This window comes from Mustela nigripes, chromosome 14 (assembly GCF_022355385.1).
Source record: "Mustela nigripes isolate SB6536 chromosome 14, MUSNIG.SB6536, whole genome shotgun sequence".
Classification (NCBI taxonomy): Eukaryota; Metazoa; Chordata; class Mammalia; order Carnivora; family Mustelidae; genus Mustela; species Mustela nigripes.
This window is the reverse complement of record NC_081570.1, coordinates 5,016,725-5,034,582: the sequence shown is the minus strand read 5'-3', so window position 1 is coordinate 5,034,582 and position 17,858 is coordinate 5,016,725. Positions and strand designations below refer to the sequence as shown.

Genomic DNA, 17,858 nt, shown 5'->3' with positions numbered 1-17,858 from the left:
AGGCTAGACTCCAGATCCACGTTCTTTCCACTATGACCAGTGAGCCTTCATGTCTTGCCCTGTGTCCTAATAGTACTTAGCCAATGAAATGTAGAGTTGTTCTCCTACATGTGTCCTTTCTACTAGAGGGAGCTTTCTGAAAGCAGGGAGCTTGTCTGCACTCGGGACCAGATATAGTGTGGGTGCTCAGTCAATGTTAAAGAACATCATTTTTTAATTTAAACCTCTTCTGGAGGTCAGTTTATTGCCGAGGTTATCAAACTCTGGGGCAAGGGCTCTGAGTGACCTCCATTAGCCACAAGGGACTCCAGGTGGCTGCATACCAGTGTGCAGCAGCCTACCACTTGTTCCCGTGGCAAGAGTGGTCAGGATGATCCAAACATAATGGAACTGACTTGAAAGCACGTGAGAAAGCTCTACGAGTTTAATTGGCCAGCTGCCACTTCCTTTCGGCTCAGGGAAGGAAATTATGTACCTGCAGCATGTTGGTGCGAGACTCTAGCAAGAGAGCTGAGAAATATCTGACTTCCTTAGGGATGCAAACTGGGATTTTGCAGCAGTCCTGAGCTTCGCATGGTATATTTTATGTATTTCCACTTTTCCCTGGCAAAATGGAGTCTGTGGAACACACATGGCTGGCAGCATACCTTCATGGAAGGAATGTCTATGATGAGTCACACAAGTGCTTCCCAAGTCCATCAGGGGTCCGTCGGGGGTAGGTTGTTGCAGAAACATGAAATTTTCATTGTCTTAAAGATTTTTTAGAACAGCCTCATGAAGTATGAGTGGAACTGAATGCTTGGAGACCGGCTAACGAGTATCTGCAAGCACAAGAACTTGTTGCTACAATTGCTTGATTGGAGCCACCTCCAGTCCGGTTGCCAGAGGAGGAGAAAAAGTTTTGCCTTGGCAGGTAAATGAATGAAGGAGCAATCATCAAATACCACCTGCTATTTTAAAACGCGTTATTTGTAGCTCAAGTGCACATGTGCCCTCCTGTTGCTATTTGGACTGGGAATGAGAGGCCATCTCTCATTCCATTTGCAGCCCTTGGCCGCACTGGCAGGAAGAGCTGATGAAGCAAAAGGAGGCATGACTTGAACTATTTCTGTAGGGACTGCAATTGCTGCTTAGGAAGCCTCCTAAATTTTTTAGGAAGCTCAGAAAGACAGGGAAAATGAAGTCACTTAATTCCTGCCCAGAATAAATGGGGGCCCTGGAGCACACGAAGCCGTCCTCTCCGGCAGGCCATTTAAGATGTCCAAGTGTGGAGGGAAGGGTAAGGGCCGGATAGAGATAAGGCACAAGCTGTACCACTCTGATTTTCCAAAGCAACGGCTAAATTTAGCTTCAGAAAAAAACTGCCATACTCCACTTTTTAAAAACTCTCCAACTCTATATACCAAGACAAAAGGAAATTAGCAATTCTTCTTAGACTTCCTTCACTTCATCCATATTTCTTCTCCTTGGTCTGTGTTTCACACACTTCGTGAATGCAGCGTCTTGGACGTGTCAAGGAGACTTGCTCAACAGCTCACAGCAAGGAGGAAACAAATGTGACAAGAGGAGCCAATCAAAGGTACAGTTCTTTCTCCCTTGAACTCTTTCCATGCCAGAGCTTGAGGTGCACGAGGGCAAGAATTTCAAACCTCTTCTCCAAGGACACGAAGGCTCAGTGGTACACCCCAGGAGCTCAGCTGTGCTGCCGTGGCATGCGGCATAGGAGAGCACCCCGAATTATGCAGGAGCTGACAGCGCGAGCAATACTGTAGCAGACCCGACTGGAGTTCAGTGCAGTGAAACCAGAGCTAACTGGTGTGAGAACAATGGAAATCAGGAACTCTGACGCTGGTTCTCTACCTACCTTCATTGTCTACAGAAGAGTGGAATATTTTAAGTCTGCTAGCTTCCAAAAGTAAACAAAGCTGGAGGACATTGCCACAACAGTTTCAGTACCCAGGGACGATCAGGTATACTACGAGCACAGGAGACATTGTAAAGTAGTAACAGCAAAGTGAGTGAAGGCCAGGGGAACATGTCACCACTAAGACTAATGAGGTCTTTAAAGAAAAAGCCCTGTGATGAGACTCAGAAGTGAGCAATCGTCTCCCTCCCCTGGACACAAAGGTGTGACGGGGGGATGAAATTTAAGTGCACGTGGGAAAATGGGAGATGAAAATCCTAACACCCAAGACCCGACAGGGTGGAGAAAAGCTACAAAATGCGCAGGAAGTGTCAGGAAGCAAGACGACTTCAATGAGCCACCAGGAGGTTGATCTGCGGTGCTCAGCTTTAACAACAAAAATGCTCGAACACTTGAAATTCCTGGGGAAGAACTATGGAGAATTAGGGCTAGAACAGTTCTAGCAAATGCCTAGCCAACCCTCACTCCCAAGGCACAACTACTTAGCACTGGTTCTGGGGATGTAACAGGGAACAAGAAAGCTCACGATGTCGTGGTCACCACCAGGGATACAAAACCCAGTACGACAGGAGCCTTTATTTCAAGAACCTCAGTCTGCTGTAAAGGTAAAGAGAAGTCCTGTGAGCTCTGTGAAGATACGATCACTCTGTCCATGTGATAGTTCCAAGGTCTTGTGGAATGCCTGGTACATAGTTGGCCCTCAATACGGATTTACTGAATAAGTGATTTAATTTAATCTTTTAAAACTATAAAATGTGAGTTTGTAGGAGAACAAGGCAAAGGATATTATGTAGAACAAAATATGTTTTTATTAGTCATTTCTGTGGTATACTTTTCTCTAGGTTACTAAACACAGGTTACTAAACACAGTCCCTTCCCTTCTCATGGGGCCACCTTCTACCTGATCCCATCGAATGTATGAGGGAGCAGACATTTGGAAACAAACAAACAAAACATCTAATTAGACTGGTACCCAAGAACTCTTATATCTGGTAGTTTCCACCTCAGAGGTAGTGCTCCAAAACAAGGGCAGGGTGGAGATATTGTGGCAGTGAGGGAGTTGAAAACTCTGTAAGAAAACCAAAATAAAACCAAAACTCTGGGACTCCTGGCTGGTTCAGTCAGTAGAGCCCATGACTCTTGATCTCCAGGTTTCCCTGGCTGTAGGGATTACTTTTAAAAAAGTAAAAATCTTAAAAAAAAAAAAATCTTTGCTAATCACATGTGCTACCTGGTACCTGGAGGGGAAAAAAATGGCTGCTTTCAGCTAATTTTACTAATCATAATAAATGTTAATTGGCCCTGAGCTCCTGGTGAGTTTCAACATCTGAAAAATCATGCGTTCGGGATTCTAGCCGGAAGAGTCCTTCTCTGTGTCCAGCTTATTCTCCATTATTTTGAGGACTGCTGTTGGCAATGTTTCGCTCTCAGAACTAATTGCAGGAATGCCATCTGCATAGACATTCCCAACTGTCTTGCCTACTCGTGAGAGTTAAAGTCCAAGGTGTTCCAAAAATATGTATTTTTTGGTAAAACTGGATTCTCCATAGAAAGGTTTCAGTTCTAGAACTTGAAATTTTGTTAACTACAATGATACTTTTTCATAATGCTGTTAAATTGTTTTAAAACTCTGGAATAAATACAGATGAGGATGTGATTTCCAAATGTAGAGACTGAAATGCATATATTTTAAAGAAAACAACTATACTACTTCAAAATAATGGATGTATTAAAAAATAGGTCTTGAGTGATAAAATGATTTAAGAATACTACTTCATCATATGGTTTCACTTATTTGTGAAGCATAACAAATAGCATGGAGGACATGGGGAGTTAGAGAGGAGAAGGGAGTTGGGGGAAATTGGAAGGGGAGGTGAACCATGAGAGACTATGGACTCTGAAAAACAATCTGAGGGGTCTGAAGTGGCGGGGGGGCAGTGGGAGGTTGGGGTACCAGGTGGTGGGTATTATAGAGGGCACGGATTGCATGGAGCACTGGGTGTGGTGAAAAAATAATGAATACTGTTATGCTGAAAATAAATAAAAAATAAATTAAAAAAAAAAGACTACTACTTCACAGTTTATCATGGGCCTTTCTGACAATAGAAAAATAAACATTAAAAAAATCCAAATTATGCCATTTTAAACTTTTTTTCAGAAATAAAAATATTTATCTGAGGGAGAAAACGAGAGTTTTGGAACAATTTTAACCATTAAGCTCTTTTCCAGAGGTGTCACAATCCCTCGGAAGGCGGTGTGGTTCCCAGCCCTGCCTGCCACATGGTAACGTACAACGTCTACCCTCTGGGTCTGCGTGCCACTCGCCCCCACACTTATGATCTACATCTCCCATAAGTACTCTACCCCTGGACCAGAGTAATCTTCAAATTTCTGCAAATTTCAAATCAGTGAGGCCTGAATGAATGTATTATTGAGGCCTATATTCAAATATCCCTTGGATTAGGTGGGAAGGCTAACAACATACATGCTTTCCACTACATGGGGATGAAACTTGATTTCATGGAGTTGAGGGGCTGCCTTGTCTGGCTATCCTCAAGGAAGCCCCAAAGCAGATTTCTTTAATCCTTCTACTCTGAGCAGAGTGGGTCTAATGGTTCACGGAGTATTAAAATAATGGAACAAAAGGTTAATAACCAGTTCCAAGGGCAGCAGGTGCTAACCTTGGGGAACGTCCCTCAAAACCCCCAAACATCCCTAGCATCTCTTTTTCTCCTCCCTTCCTCCTTTTCCTGATTTCTCTTCCCTGCCCTAGTCCCATCCTTCCTCAACCTGTTTATTTCCCTCCCTGCTCTCACCCAACTGGCACCAACCCCAGATCTAGGTACGTCTATCTGAGGTTGGCTAACAAAAATGCTTACAATTAATAATCGGGTAAGATCAAGATTCATGGAAAGTAAAATAAAGCTCATGTAAAGCTACTGTACAGAAGACACCCATGAGATCCTCCAACATGGTTAATTTGAGTCCCAAATTTGGCTGAACTTGGCAAAGGAAGCAAAATGGAAAGCAGTTTCAAGTTCACAGTCAGTTGTTTTCGATAGCATGTGATGTCACAGGCTTTGACGTCCTTGCAACAAAGGCAGTACTGGGCTTCGGAGACTGTTTATCACCATTTAGGGTCAACAGACACCACACACTGCCACAGAAGCAGGTGGACAAAGCTCGGGTGTGGTCTGACTTGAGCACTCTCGGAGGATCTGGTGTAAGTCGAGGGGAGACTGACTATTACTTGCATGTCTATTATCTATTGCGCACTCTCTCCTGAACAGTATTTTATGATCCTGATTTTTAAATTTAAAAGTAGGCGAGTTGATGGTTTTCAGTTTCCTGAAGGAAAAGCTTTCTGAACTTTATTGGTTTTTTGTAGTTTGTCATCAAGGAGCTCTCAATGGATTTCTTTTCTGTGGGGCAGGGGCTCTCGACTTTGAAAACAGACCTCTTTACTGTGACGAAATAACATGTCTTCTTCTTTGGGAATAAATATATCTGGAGTTTAATGATAAGGTGGTGTCCTGCACAGGTAATTTCTTTCCACAATTCTTGGTGGGAAGAGAGTAACTGCCAGTGTTTACCTTTATGTGACAATAAGCCTAGCAACTGGCTAGTCCGCTGCCTGTTTACCGCTTGACGCCCCTGCCTGACGCCACGTCTGCTGAGTAATGTCCCTGCACAGACCGAAAATGTGCAGGAGAGGCTGGACTTGCCTTGTCAGGAGAGTTACCCATCACGAGTGATTTCTGCCCTTCATCACGTATTGGCTCTTAGTGATGAAACTACAAGCCCTTTCCTAGAAAAGTACGTATGTACAAACTCGTACCTTCCATATCACAGGACTCACAGACGCATGGGAGGGGCTGGCCGTGAGTTCCAGGCTCCGGATGATGTTGCAGGTCAACTGAAACATTTCCCAAACTGCACGCCGCAGACTCCCCACGCCACAGGAGCAGACCATACAAACGAAATGTGTCAAGATGTGTTTGAATTACTGGTTAAACTAGGTTTAACACAACGAAATACATGTGCCTTTCTTTGACGGAGGACTTCTCTGAACTTGAACATGCACACACGCATGGAGAATCGCTGGTAGAGGGGCTGGTAGGCGTGTTTCCTAAACTTATCTGAACCTTTCTGTATGAGGCTGGGGGAGCTTCTTATAAGCATATCCTGTAACTAATGTTCCCACAGTAGAGTTTGGGAACTAAAACTAGTCCGAACGAATGTCTTGATACAGACCGTGTCTGGTGAGGACACTCCTGGCCCACGCTCCGTTTTCTCTTCACTCCCCAGGCAAGGCCCACGTGCCCCGCCAGCCGGCCACAGACCCCGATACAGCGATGCGGGCTAAGGGGGAACATCCCCAGGGACTAGGCGAGGAAGCTGTTTGACCCGAGGTCCCTTCCTCCCATCTCCTTTTCCTTCCTAGAAGACTCCTCCTCCTCTGATGGTCTAGTCGGTCCCACTTCAGACAACTTCTGACACACATAACCACCTTTGAACCCACTCTCTGTCCTTTCCACTGTTCCAACCTTCAAGATGCCTCAGAAGGGTTTCTTTCTCTTTCCTTTGTGCCACTTGAGAATAAAAATAAGATTGTAATTACAATTGAATATGTATAAAAATAATGTTAGGGTTCTGTTATCAAGAAACTTAAATTTTATTCCTCTAAAAAGTTAGGGAGCTAGACTTTGTCATTTCAGAGAACTATTTTGGCTTCTACCCTATGCATTAAGAATCTTTGCCAGAAAGTTTCCATTTACTGAAGTTATTTTATATGTACCTTTATTTTTATTTGGGCAACGACTTAAATATGAAAACAGAAAGTGCATTATTTCATGGGTTTGGGAACATGTAAGTACATGTAAGTAAAGTGTAAGTAATGAAAACAAGGGAACATGTAAGTATATATTATGTAGATTATATAGTTCAATGTTGCACAGCCTATAATGTGATATACATAAGTATATATATTACTTTAATATTTTTCTCCTGCAAAGGCTGAATATCTATTATGGGATCAAAGGTTTTTCTTTTCAGGCTGGCCTGGGAACAGACTATCATTTGTTGCACTGTTTATCTGAGAAATATCATTCAGTTGACTTATACATTTTTAGAACAACATCAGTTTTAGGCTGGGCCCTTCCTATTTTTTACACTGTTAGATGAAACATCTTTCACACACGCACACAAATGCCAGAGGCATGGATCTGGCTAGAGCAGAATGAATGGTTTCTTTCACTAGAAAAGACAAAAGGATATTTAAATGAATTCTTTGTTGATTTATTCAAACCACACTGTATAATATATTAAGGACTTGAATCATATTTTCTGAAAATGGTCCTAGGAACTGTTAGTCAGCACCTATTAAAAGGTGACGGTTCTGGTGTCTTCTCATTTAAAATGAGACCATGAGAATAAAATCAAGGACTTGGCTTTATTATGGGCTTCTGTGGTTTCAGAATGAATGGTGCTTTCTTTGGGAATAGGACTATCAAGCTGACCATCAAAAAGTACCAGTCCCTCCCAGTATGCCTGCCTAGCCTCCCTCCCCCCTTCCCGGGCTTCGGCACCTTGCTGCTCCTTGGGAGCTGCTCCTGCCCTGTGTGTAGTTCAGGTGGTGCTGACCCCATTCTTGTTTCCAGGGAGAGAGAGGAAGGCCTTGCTAATAATGCGGGTACTGCCTCCTCTTCACATGAGTCAAGCTGAGCCAAGAAGAACAGAACATTTCCTGGAACAACTGGCAAAGATGTGCCGTCTTCCCGGAGATATTTGCTAAATTGGCAAAATACAAGCCTGGAGCCTTGAGGGGGCCATCTTGCTAGCACTGTGGAAATCAGAATCAAATCAACGTAGACAAGAGCAGAGTCAAGAGGGAAAGACAAGTTCCTAACGCTATCACTTGAGCATCTGGAATCAGCTGTACCTGAAGAGAACTCCAAAACCGGACTTCATAGAAGTCAATAAATTCCCTTTTTTATATAAGCCAGTTTGAGTTGGAGTTCTGTTACTTGCAGCTAAGAGAGGAGTCTAAGGTGACTCTATTAACTGAAATGTGGATCCTTTCTTTAAAGAAATAGTGAAAGTCTGCTCCCACTTACAAATAAAAAAATATTCAATTAAATATTCATTACATATACCTCGGTTGTGCAAAATTATCATTGGACTCTCCCTATAAAACATGGGCTAAACTGTGGTGGAAATAAGCCGTCATACTCATTTGAAACATTTTGGTTACCTGAAGAAATCAGAAAAAGGTATACTGAGTTCCAGCTGAGCTGGAATCCTATCTGCTGTCGAACTCCACACCTGCAGAAGTATCTCGGCTCTTCGACTTTAGGAAAAACAGCTGTTGCAACAAACACATCCCATGGAAGACAGTCAGTGCAGAACGCTGAGATTTAAAGAGCGCTCGAGAACTATCTGATCCAGGGGCTTTCAACGGCGTTTGACTGTGGCCCACAGAAGGAACTAATCCCTGTACACACACACACACACACACACACACACACACACACACACGCCCTGAAACAAAAACGTCCCAAATCCACAGTTACCATGCGCAGGGCACGCTGATTTTAGAAACCAGTGCTGCTGACTGCTCGTCTCCTGAACCACTCCTAAGAGGTTTAGAGCACAGGTAAGGCACTGATTCAGAGACATAAGGGGATTTACCTGAGACTTCTCCTTTGCTCAGAGGCAGAGCAGAAAAACAACACAGCTGCTCACCCTCCTGCATTATTTCACAACGAAGGGCTCCTACCCATACACGTTCCTAGATGGCAAGCGTCCGGGCAATCCCAAGAAAGCCAGAACGATGATTCAGGTGGCAGACCTAGAGACCTCGCGCTGGTACAGGCCAGGACTCTTCAAGCCCGCTTGAATGAAAACCCTAATCCCCTAGAGACCCAGAACTGCTCTGCCTGGGAGGTCCTGCGGTGTTTGTGTCTAACTGACTAACAGGCAAGACTCAACGGAGTGCACGAAGAAGAATCAGCCTGGAGAAACACATCCTTCTCGTTCTGTGCACTAAACAACACCATACGTGTAATCTGTTTGTCAAAAGCAGTCATGGAACTCCAGCCCCCAGACTGCACTACGCCAGCCGGGGAGGGGAGGGGACAGCCTAGGTGACAACATGCCCTGCAGAGAGCTGCTAATCTACGCTGGCAGATGAGGGTAAAGGCTTCATTAATAAGACTTGAGTTAGCCTCAGAGAATTTAGAATATTGAGTAGTTGTTGGGAGACGGGGGAAGGCTGGCTAAGAGAGTGGGATCAGATTTGAGAGTGGTGAAAGTTGAAAGGTGAAAAAAAATGCAAACTAATTAATCTTGGTAGTTGATGAATGTTAATTTAACGTATTTGGGAGAACTTATGCCATGTGCCATTACTTTCAATATTACAAAGATAAGTTAAGCATCACTATTACTTTAACTCCTATGCACATTCACTCTGATTAAATTCCTTCTATACTGTACCGTTCTCAAATTTGTCATAATGTTATAATTTGCTTAACAATTGATTTATAATAGGTACTTTAAAAAATGTGTTGACTGATCTTTCTATAAGTCATATGTCTAAAGCTATGCTCTATGTTCAGTGCTTACAAGACAACACAAAATTTGGGGTGCCTGGGTGCCTCAGATGGTTAAGCGTCTGCTTCGGCTCAGGTCACAATCCCATTGCCCTGGAATAAAGCCCCGCATCTCGCATCAATCTCCTGGCTCGGCTGGCTTCTCCCTCTCCCTCTGCCTCTCCGCCTGCTCATGCTCTGTATCTGTCTCAAATAAAGACATCCTTTAAAAATTTGCTCAAAAACAGACAAGATAAAAATGTAAAAATTATAAGGGGGCGCCCGGGTGGCTCAGTGGGTTAAAGCCTCTGCCTTTGGCTCAGGTCATGATCCCAGGACCCTGGGATTAAGCCCCGTGTCGGGCTCTCTGCTCCGCAGGGAGCCTGCTTCCTCCCCCCTCTCTCTCTGCTTGCCTCTCTGCCTATCTGTGATTTCTCTATCTGTGTCAAATAAATAAAATCTTTAAAAAAAATTATAGGTACCATGATATTTTTGAAACTAAAATTTATTACTACACAAAAAGAACTTTACTGAAATAAAGCAACAAGCAAGGTCGTACAGGCATTATCAACGCAGCCACCCCTGGCAGTACAGAAAGCAAAGACGCTATTTACAAAGTACGGTGCCAAGACTGTAATAAGCCTCCGTGCTGCTGCACTGCTTAGGGGGCAGATCGTAATTATTTCTTGACAGTAAAGGCATCCCCTAGCCTGCCTGGTGTGAGTTAACCCATGTCTAGACGTGTCAGAGAAAAGCAAAGAAAGATGGTCATTTGATTTCAGGGCAATCCACTCAGGAAGGGGACAGGTGATGGTCTCCAAGATCACGAGGGGTCCTACCCTCACGCTATCAGGTCCCAACACCCCGCAGGCTCCTCAGCACTTCCCACATGCTACATGTGACTAATAGTGACCTGCAGCCTTCAATGTCATTCAATGCATCTCATCTGGGCTTCTCCCATCGGCACTGAAAAGTCCTGGCTGGCTCTCAGACCTTACAGAGAATGTAAGAAAATCCACGTCAGCTGTAAGGAAGACAAAATTAACCCTACGTCAGTCTACTGTTGCCACAAAGCTCAGAATGCAGTTTACGGCCTGCCTCCAGAGTACGTAAGATCCCGCGGAGCGAGCGCGACCGCCTTCCTCAGAGCCTCCGTTTGCCCTTCCTGTGCCCTCACTTTCCTTGGGCTTCATGCTTTATTTCACCTATTTTTGTCTTGCTTCATCGTGTGATATATATGCAGCCACACCTTAGAGATACTGTGAGTTTGGTTTTAGGCCATCACAATAAAGCAAGTCACATTTTTTTTTATTCTCAGTGTCTATAAAAGTAGTTTTTATACTCTGCTGCAGTCTATTACGTGTGCAACAGCACTCTGTCTTAAAAAAAAACTATGTACCTTAATTAAAAACTACTGCTAAAATATGCAAACCATCAACTGAGCTTTCAGCAAGTCATAATCACTGATCACAGATCACTGCTAACAAATATAATGATAAAAAAAAGTTTGAAAGATTGCAAGGATTACCAAAATGTGACAGAAACATGAACTGAGCAAATGCTGTTGGAACAACGGTGCTGACAGACTTGTTCCCTCCCACGCAGGGTTGCCACCAACCTCCAATTTGTAAAACATGCCTTATCAGTGAAATGCAATTAAAGGGAAGCACAATAGAACGAATAATGCCTGTATCTCTGTAGGTTCCCTTAAATCATTAAAAAAAAAAAAAAGTGAGTGTACACAGACTACATCACGTGTTCATGCCAACTGGTTTTTGGCAAGGGAATATATAACTGAAATAAGCTCCCAAATATTCAGCTTATATACTGTGACAGGATGCCACGGCTGATATTTAACAATGAACACTTGGCACCACTAAGAGAGTCTCTTTTTGAAAAGATCGATGGAATACAAATATTAAACCACTTTAAGCCAAGGGAAGCAAAACCCTTTAAATGTGAGAAGACATGGCAGACACACAAGGAACAGTTGGAAAAGGTGTGGGAGGGTGCACACCGCTGAGAACCCATGACTTCCAGAAACCACTGCACCAGCTAAAGAACAGTGTCAAGTCTAACAAAACGGTCTTTACTGACCTTTCCGGGTGATTCCTAAAGTTGTTGTGTTTTAAATAGATATAGTAGCAATTTTCCCCTAAACATTTAAAAAAGGCAGCTTACAAGCACGTTCTGAAGCTTGAAACGTTCACAACAGCAGTGATCGGAAACCATGAAAAAAAGGTTGACGGTTCCCAGAGGAAATTCTAGGTCCCCAAAATATCCATTTCCTGCACTGGGAAATGAGAGAGCACCTGCGGCAGAGCGGAGCCATCAATAAGGGCCTCCGGGCTTTCGCTAGAGACGCTCAACATCGACCAACTCTTTAACTTCACTATCTTTCTCACATGAAGTACAAAACTCTCTGTTCAACCTGTTGTCTGTGCTCTCTAAAACAGTCCCACGTGAACAGCCTGCAGCTGTGACAGCTGCTGTCCTCGATGGAAAGGCCCAGCAGGGTCCTCAGAACTAATAATGGGTGTGTCTATGTGCATGTATCACAAAAGCAGAAAGACTGATTTTTAAAAAGCGTTAAATAATACAATGTTGTTCTTAACTACTGCATTAAATAGTGCTTCCACTTTGATCCTGTGGAATATAATTAACCAGGATGATTAAATGGAGGTCTCTCCGACATTTACAGCACTTCTGTTTTCACGACTAAGCTGAATTTATTGGGGGAAATGCATATCCTGTAAATAAATGTTACTTTCTAGAACATTAAACATGATGACTCTCTAGATCTAATACAAAGAAAAGGAAATACATAACCTTATTTGCTACTAATTCTGGTCTTAAAAATACGGTTTTCTTGTGCTCGCTTCGGCAGCACATATACTAAAAATACGGTTTTCTTATAAACACACACCATGAAAGGTGCTACTGCTGAACGTGTTTCTCTTTACCAGGCTCCCAGGCAGCCGTTTCTCTCTATGACACAGTTCCTGTAGGAAAACTCCCTGAAACATTCCTTTGGACAGAAAGAGAAAAGGTTTCCTTTACATACAGCCAGCCATTTTACCATAAAGGACAAAATTCGGGGGGGGGGCGTTTTTAAAATTTCAGGTTTCGGCTTCATTGGTGACTGAAACAGAATGCGCAGAACCAAACACATGCAGGAAGCCTTCTGTAAATCCGCCAGCACTTCTTGCGCTTACTGAATCTGGCTTGCTAATTACGGACCTCAGATTAATCAGTAGAAATCATACCGAGCGGGACTGGACAAAATATAAAATAGACTGAAATCGGTATCATTCCCTGGTAAACTGATGAAGACACTTTGCAATAATATCAGACTTTCAGAAATCTGTTCTGATGCCTATAGAAACCTACCGAGATTGGAAAAAGTCTCAAACATCAGACCACCACCAGGACCACCTCTTAAAGTTGTGCAGCACCTAAATCAAATCACGGGAGAGCCTGTAAATGCAAGAAGGCCCCACGCAGCCCCTCTTCCAGCGCGGCCGAGCGTGGGTGTCCTGGTCTGCAGGTAAGCCAAACTCTCAAGTTCTTCCAAACCTCTTAGTCTCCGAACTCAACCAACTTTCCCCGCCCGGTTCTACACACACATTAATAAAACGTTCATTCACACCATTGGCCTGCTAGGAAAGGCGGCCTCCAACCGCCTAGCCCCAGAGAGGCGCCTGGGGCCGAGGTCGGGGCTGTCCCGGCCCCTTTCCCAGCACCCCGCGGAGGGCGCACCTGTCCCGACCCTTCTCTCCTCTCCCCGCGTAAGGGGCGCCAGTCTGGATCTTCCCTCCTCTCTCCGTGGAGGAGGCACCCGTCGCAGGCCCTCTCCCTTCTCCCAGAAGGAAGGGATCCTGTCCTGTCCCCTCTCCCCAAGTCCCGCCTAGGGGGCTCCTGTCCCCGCCCCCTTCCCCGCCCCACGCCCCACCGAGTGGCACCTGCCTCCCGCCTTCTCCCCGCGCCCCGCTGAGGGGGCCACCTGTCCCCTACCCTCTCCCCGCGCCCCGCCGGGGGACACCTGGATCCCCCTCCGCGCCGAGGGGGCACCTGTCGCCCGCCCCCTCCGCGTGGCCCGCTTCGGGAGCGGGCGCTGGATCCGAAAAGCCCGCCGCCGAGGCGCGCCTCGGAGACAAAAACCAGTCGGCGGCCCCGTGGGCGCCCGCTCGGCTCGCGCCCCGCCGCGGCCACTCCCCGCACGCGCGCCCCCGGACCGCCACTCACCCAAACACTCCCACTCCTTCGCGCACACACGCGTGTCCTCACACCCGCTCCCGCCCTCGCTGCCTCGCTCCTCACGCTCCCTCGCCTCCCCCACTCGCCTCCGGAACACGCGTGATCTCACACCCACTCCCCAGCACACCTCCTCGCAGACACGCTCGCTCCATCGGCACACGCCGGTCCCGCGCACACTCACGCGTCAAAACACGCTCGCTCCCCTCGCGCTCTCCATCCACGCGAGCTCCCTCCCTCCCCACTCGCCCTGTAAACACGCGTGTTCGCACGCCCGCTCCCACAGGCGCACGCCCTCCCCGCCGCTCCATCAACACGCGCCGCTCGCGCTCCGCCGAACACCCCCTCCCTCACTCTCGCGCCGTAAACACACGCCGCTGCCCACGCACACTCACGCGTCAAAACACTCCCCTCTCGCGTGAGCACGCGCACCCCTCACGCCCCCTCCCCCTCCAGGGCCGCGCGTGTCCTCGCGCCCACTCCTCAAACACACCCCGCGCCCCCTCTCGCGAACACGCGCGCCCCCCACGCCCCGGTCGCGGCGCGCGCCCGCCCCCAGCCCCGCCCCCGCGCTCCCCAGCCGCCCCGCGCGCCCCCGCCGGCCGCCGCCCTCGCCCCGCACGCGCCCGGCCGACTCTCCCCTCGGCCACACGCACACTCACTCGGACTTGGAGAGCACGGCCACCGCTCGGTCCGACTGGCGCCGAGCCGCCTCTGCGTTCCTCCTCCTCTCCCGCGCGGCCCCGCCCGGCCCGGCCCGGCCCCGACAACCTAGCCTGGCCCCGACCCGCTCAGCTCCACACGCCGCAGCTGGAACGACTCGGGCTCCGGGTACCGCTGTCTCCCCGCCACAGCCCGAGTGCGACGCCCGGACCAATGGCCGGGCGCGGCGGTGAGCTCACCGGCCTCGGCCCCGCCCTCCTGGCCGCACGGGCCAATCGGAGGGCGCGACGTCACCCGGAGCCGGGCAGAGGCAGGTGTGGGGCGCGGAGCCGCTCGGCGCGGGGACTGCGCCGGAACTGCGCCGGAGCCGCGCGGCGCCGCGCTGGACGGCGGCGGCCGGGCCCGGAGGGCGCGGGCGGAGCGCGGCCCCGCGGCCCCGGGCGCCCGCACGCGAGGGCCCGGCCGGCCACGGTCTTCGCGACGCCGCGGCCCGCTCCCCGCCCAGATTCGCGGAGGCCCGCTAGGGGGGCGGCCGCGGTCCGCTCGAGGGCAGTGGCGATCCGGAGCCCAACGGCCGCGCCCGCTCCCCCCGGGCTACGGCCCCGAGAAGCTTCCCCCGGGGCCCGCGCGGCGGGGGGCGCGCGGGCCGCGCTTGGCCGACCCTGCGGCGCGGCCCCACCGACTCCCGGCCCCGCGGCGCCGTCGAGTCCGCGCTGGAGACCCGCGCCCAGGGGCCCCCCGCGTACCCGGGCTCGGCTCCCGGAGCGGCCCCGGCGCGCCCTGCGGCGGCGGCGTCTGCAATGCAGCCGCGGGAGGAGCCGGCGCTGCGCTGAGCGGCGAGCGGGGGAGCGCGGAAGGCTGGGCGGGAAGGAGGGGCGCGGTGCGCGGCAAGTCGGCCGGGGCCGCGAGGGCGCGGGGGCAAGTCCTGGGAACCGCGGGCGTCGGCCAGGGCGCGGCCGCGGACGTCTGGCTCGTGACGGGGAATGGCGAGTCCCCTGAGCATTCGGGAGCGTCCGAGGCTCCCTCGCGGGAGGTGCAGGGCCCCACCTCCGCAGCTGGAGTTCCAGGGCCTCCGCCCACTCCTCGGGTCTAACCCTGGTGTCCAAAAGTTCTGGCTGCGGCTTGGCTTTCTCACTTGCACACTTCTGCATTACAACCTCTCGCCTCGCCTCCTGCCCTAAGTCCGAATCACACAGAGTCAAGGCTCCCCGTGTCCAAGCAGCCTTCCCGGCGTCCCAAGTGGACACCATCACCCTTTCTCCGTTCCCTGTGTCATTCGTAGCCCTGCTGCTAGTCAATCGCCGCGGCCCCCACACCCACCTACGGCCTTGCACACACAAAGCATTTGACCCACGCGGACTTTCTGGGAGGCTCTCTTCCCTTTTCCCCTCCATCTTGTCAATTACCTTTAAAATTGATAATGTCACTTTCCTGCCATCTGGGTTAAAAAGAATCTCAAAAGATGGGGAGGGCTTTTTTTTTTTTTTCTTACCCTACCCGAACATGCGTGAAAACCATAGAATTTTGCACAACCCTTAAGCCTGTAGGATAAAAAATAAGTAATAGGTTAGAGGCCAAGCCAGGGATGCTCCTGGTGAGGCTGAGTCCGGTTCTGTGCCACGCATCGGAACCAGGGAAGCAAGCAGGTCAGGTACAGTTGCACTCTTGGGGGCTGACCATGGCTTCTGGTCTGCAGCCAGTCCCTCCCTGCCCCGACGAAGTCACAACACCCAGTGCTGTTCAGAATCCTGCTCCACCAAGCCCTTCCTGTTCCTGCCACCGCCTGTGTCCATCTTGCTCTCACCACACAGGACCCCTGCACTTCCCAGCTCTGCCTCCCAGCTCCCCTTTATGGACTGGGGTACCCCTATCCATTCCTTAAGGCCTGGCTCACCCCCAGCAGAACTGACCCAGGAGGGTTGTTAATGCATTCCTATCACAGCACTTCCTGAGTGGCATCTATTGCTGGAAAGGAAAGGGTTAGTAATCAAGGAGGAGGGTGCTGGAGACAGACCATCTGGGTTCAAAGTTAGACTCTCCCACTTGCTAGCTGCATGTCCCACTTGTCCTGCCTTCATATCAATGCGTGAGAATTAAATGAGCCAATAGTTGTACTTATACCAATGCCTGGTGCATAAGGCACATTTATTACAAATTGGCTCCGGCTGCTACTAGAATTCAGGGTATCTACTAGACACCACCTAGGTATGCTACTAGAAGTTAGGGTGGCCACTGGGAAGGGGAGGGGAGGGCTTCTGGGTTTCTAATAATATTCCATTCTTGACCTGGGCACTAGTTTAAGTTTGTGAAAACTCTTTGAGCTGAGTTGCACATACTTACTCTATGTGCATTTTTCCATATGTTTAGTGTATGTTGATAAAAAGTGCTCTAAAAAACTGGTTGTTATTAGCTGAGACTGAGACAGCTTTAATCTTGAGAACAAGGACAAGGTCTTAACTTATCCTGGTACCTCACACAAGGCTGGGCACACTGTAAGTCCTCAGATAAGAGTTACTGAACAGCTCTGACCGGATTGTGAGCCACAGAGAACAGCTGGAGAGGCGGGATCCTGAGGGGCAATGCCTGCCTCTCTTCTCTACCCGGCCAGTGAACTCAGGGTGACTAGGATCCTGGTTCGGGCACTTGGACCCCTGCTAAAGAGAAGGTGCCTCCACTCTTTACTGTCTCTCAGGCGGGGATGTTTTCCCTTGGGTTTGTTTTAAAAAGGCAGAGGTTCAGACCTGGACATCCTAGCTGCGTGAGGAGGGACATCCTGACCCTTCACCCTTCCTCCAGCAGCCCCGTGTCCACCTGCCACGTGAGAAAGGTAGTCGTGGGTATTTCCACACATCGGCTCTGCCCTGGTGATACAGTTGGGGTCGGCAGGCTGGAGCTCCCCTTTCAGGCAGCCTGCAGGGACATTTCTGCAGGAGGAAGTCCCCTTCCCTGTTGCTCTGCTGGGCCCATTACTCTCCTGGGAGACCTGCCATTCTAATTAATTCCCCACTGTACCTCTGTCTCAGGATAGAGACCACAAGAATAAATGCCCTCTTTGGGCCCATTCATGGAAAGTCAGATGGCACTGGGTGGGGTAAGCCGGATGCTTCTGAAGCAAGCTCAGAGCTCTGACAGCCTGCTAGAACAAAGTACCCACAGGTTGTCTCTCCTTATGGGTATTCATGTTTCTTTCTAGCAGGTTAGGAAATGACAGGGTCAGGCATGCATGTGCTTAAGGCAGATTATTACCCTAGATTTTTATGGGACGTTGAGTATGCCTGGGTTGTTTTTAAAAATAGGGAAAAAGAAACCTTTGCTCAGTGCTGTCATCACTTGGCAGCATCCAGACCAAGTGCAACCTTCAACCCTTAAAGCAGGGATGGTGAGTGTTTATCCCAGCCTTATCCTCTGCTGAGGGTCTCATGATGAAC

General features: G+C 48.9%; 1 protein-coding gene across 14 annotated transcripts in view; it reads right to left on the bottom strand.

Moving 5' to 3' along the window:
• Window positions 1-17,858, bottom strand: part of CAMTA1 (calmodulin binding transcription activator 1) — an 822,863-nt gene that overhangs the window by 38,238 nt on the left and 766,767 nt on the right. The window contains exon 1 of one of the 14 annotated variants that reach the window (XM_059374694.1): window positions 14,430-14,643. The exons of 12 other annotated variants lie outside the window; for them this stretch is intronic. Coding sequence is in view for 1 of the 2 variants with exons in the window: in XM_059374693.1 (XP_059230676.1) it covers window positions 12,904-12,928 (25 nt within the window). In the remaining variant the exon portion in view is untranslated. Of the gene's footprint in view, window positions 1-12,903; window positions 12,969-14,429; window positions 14,644-17,858 lie in introns of those variants that run through there. One more of the 14 variants, XM_059374693.1, reaches the window with a different exon arrangement.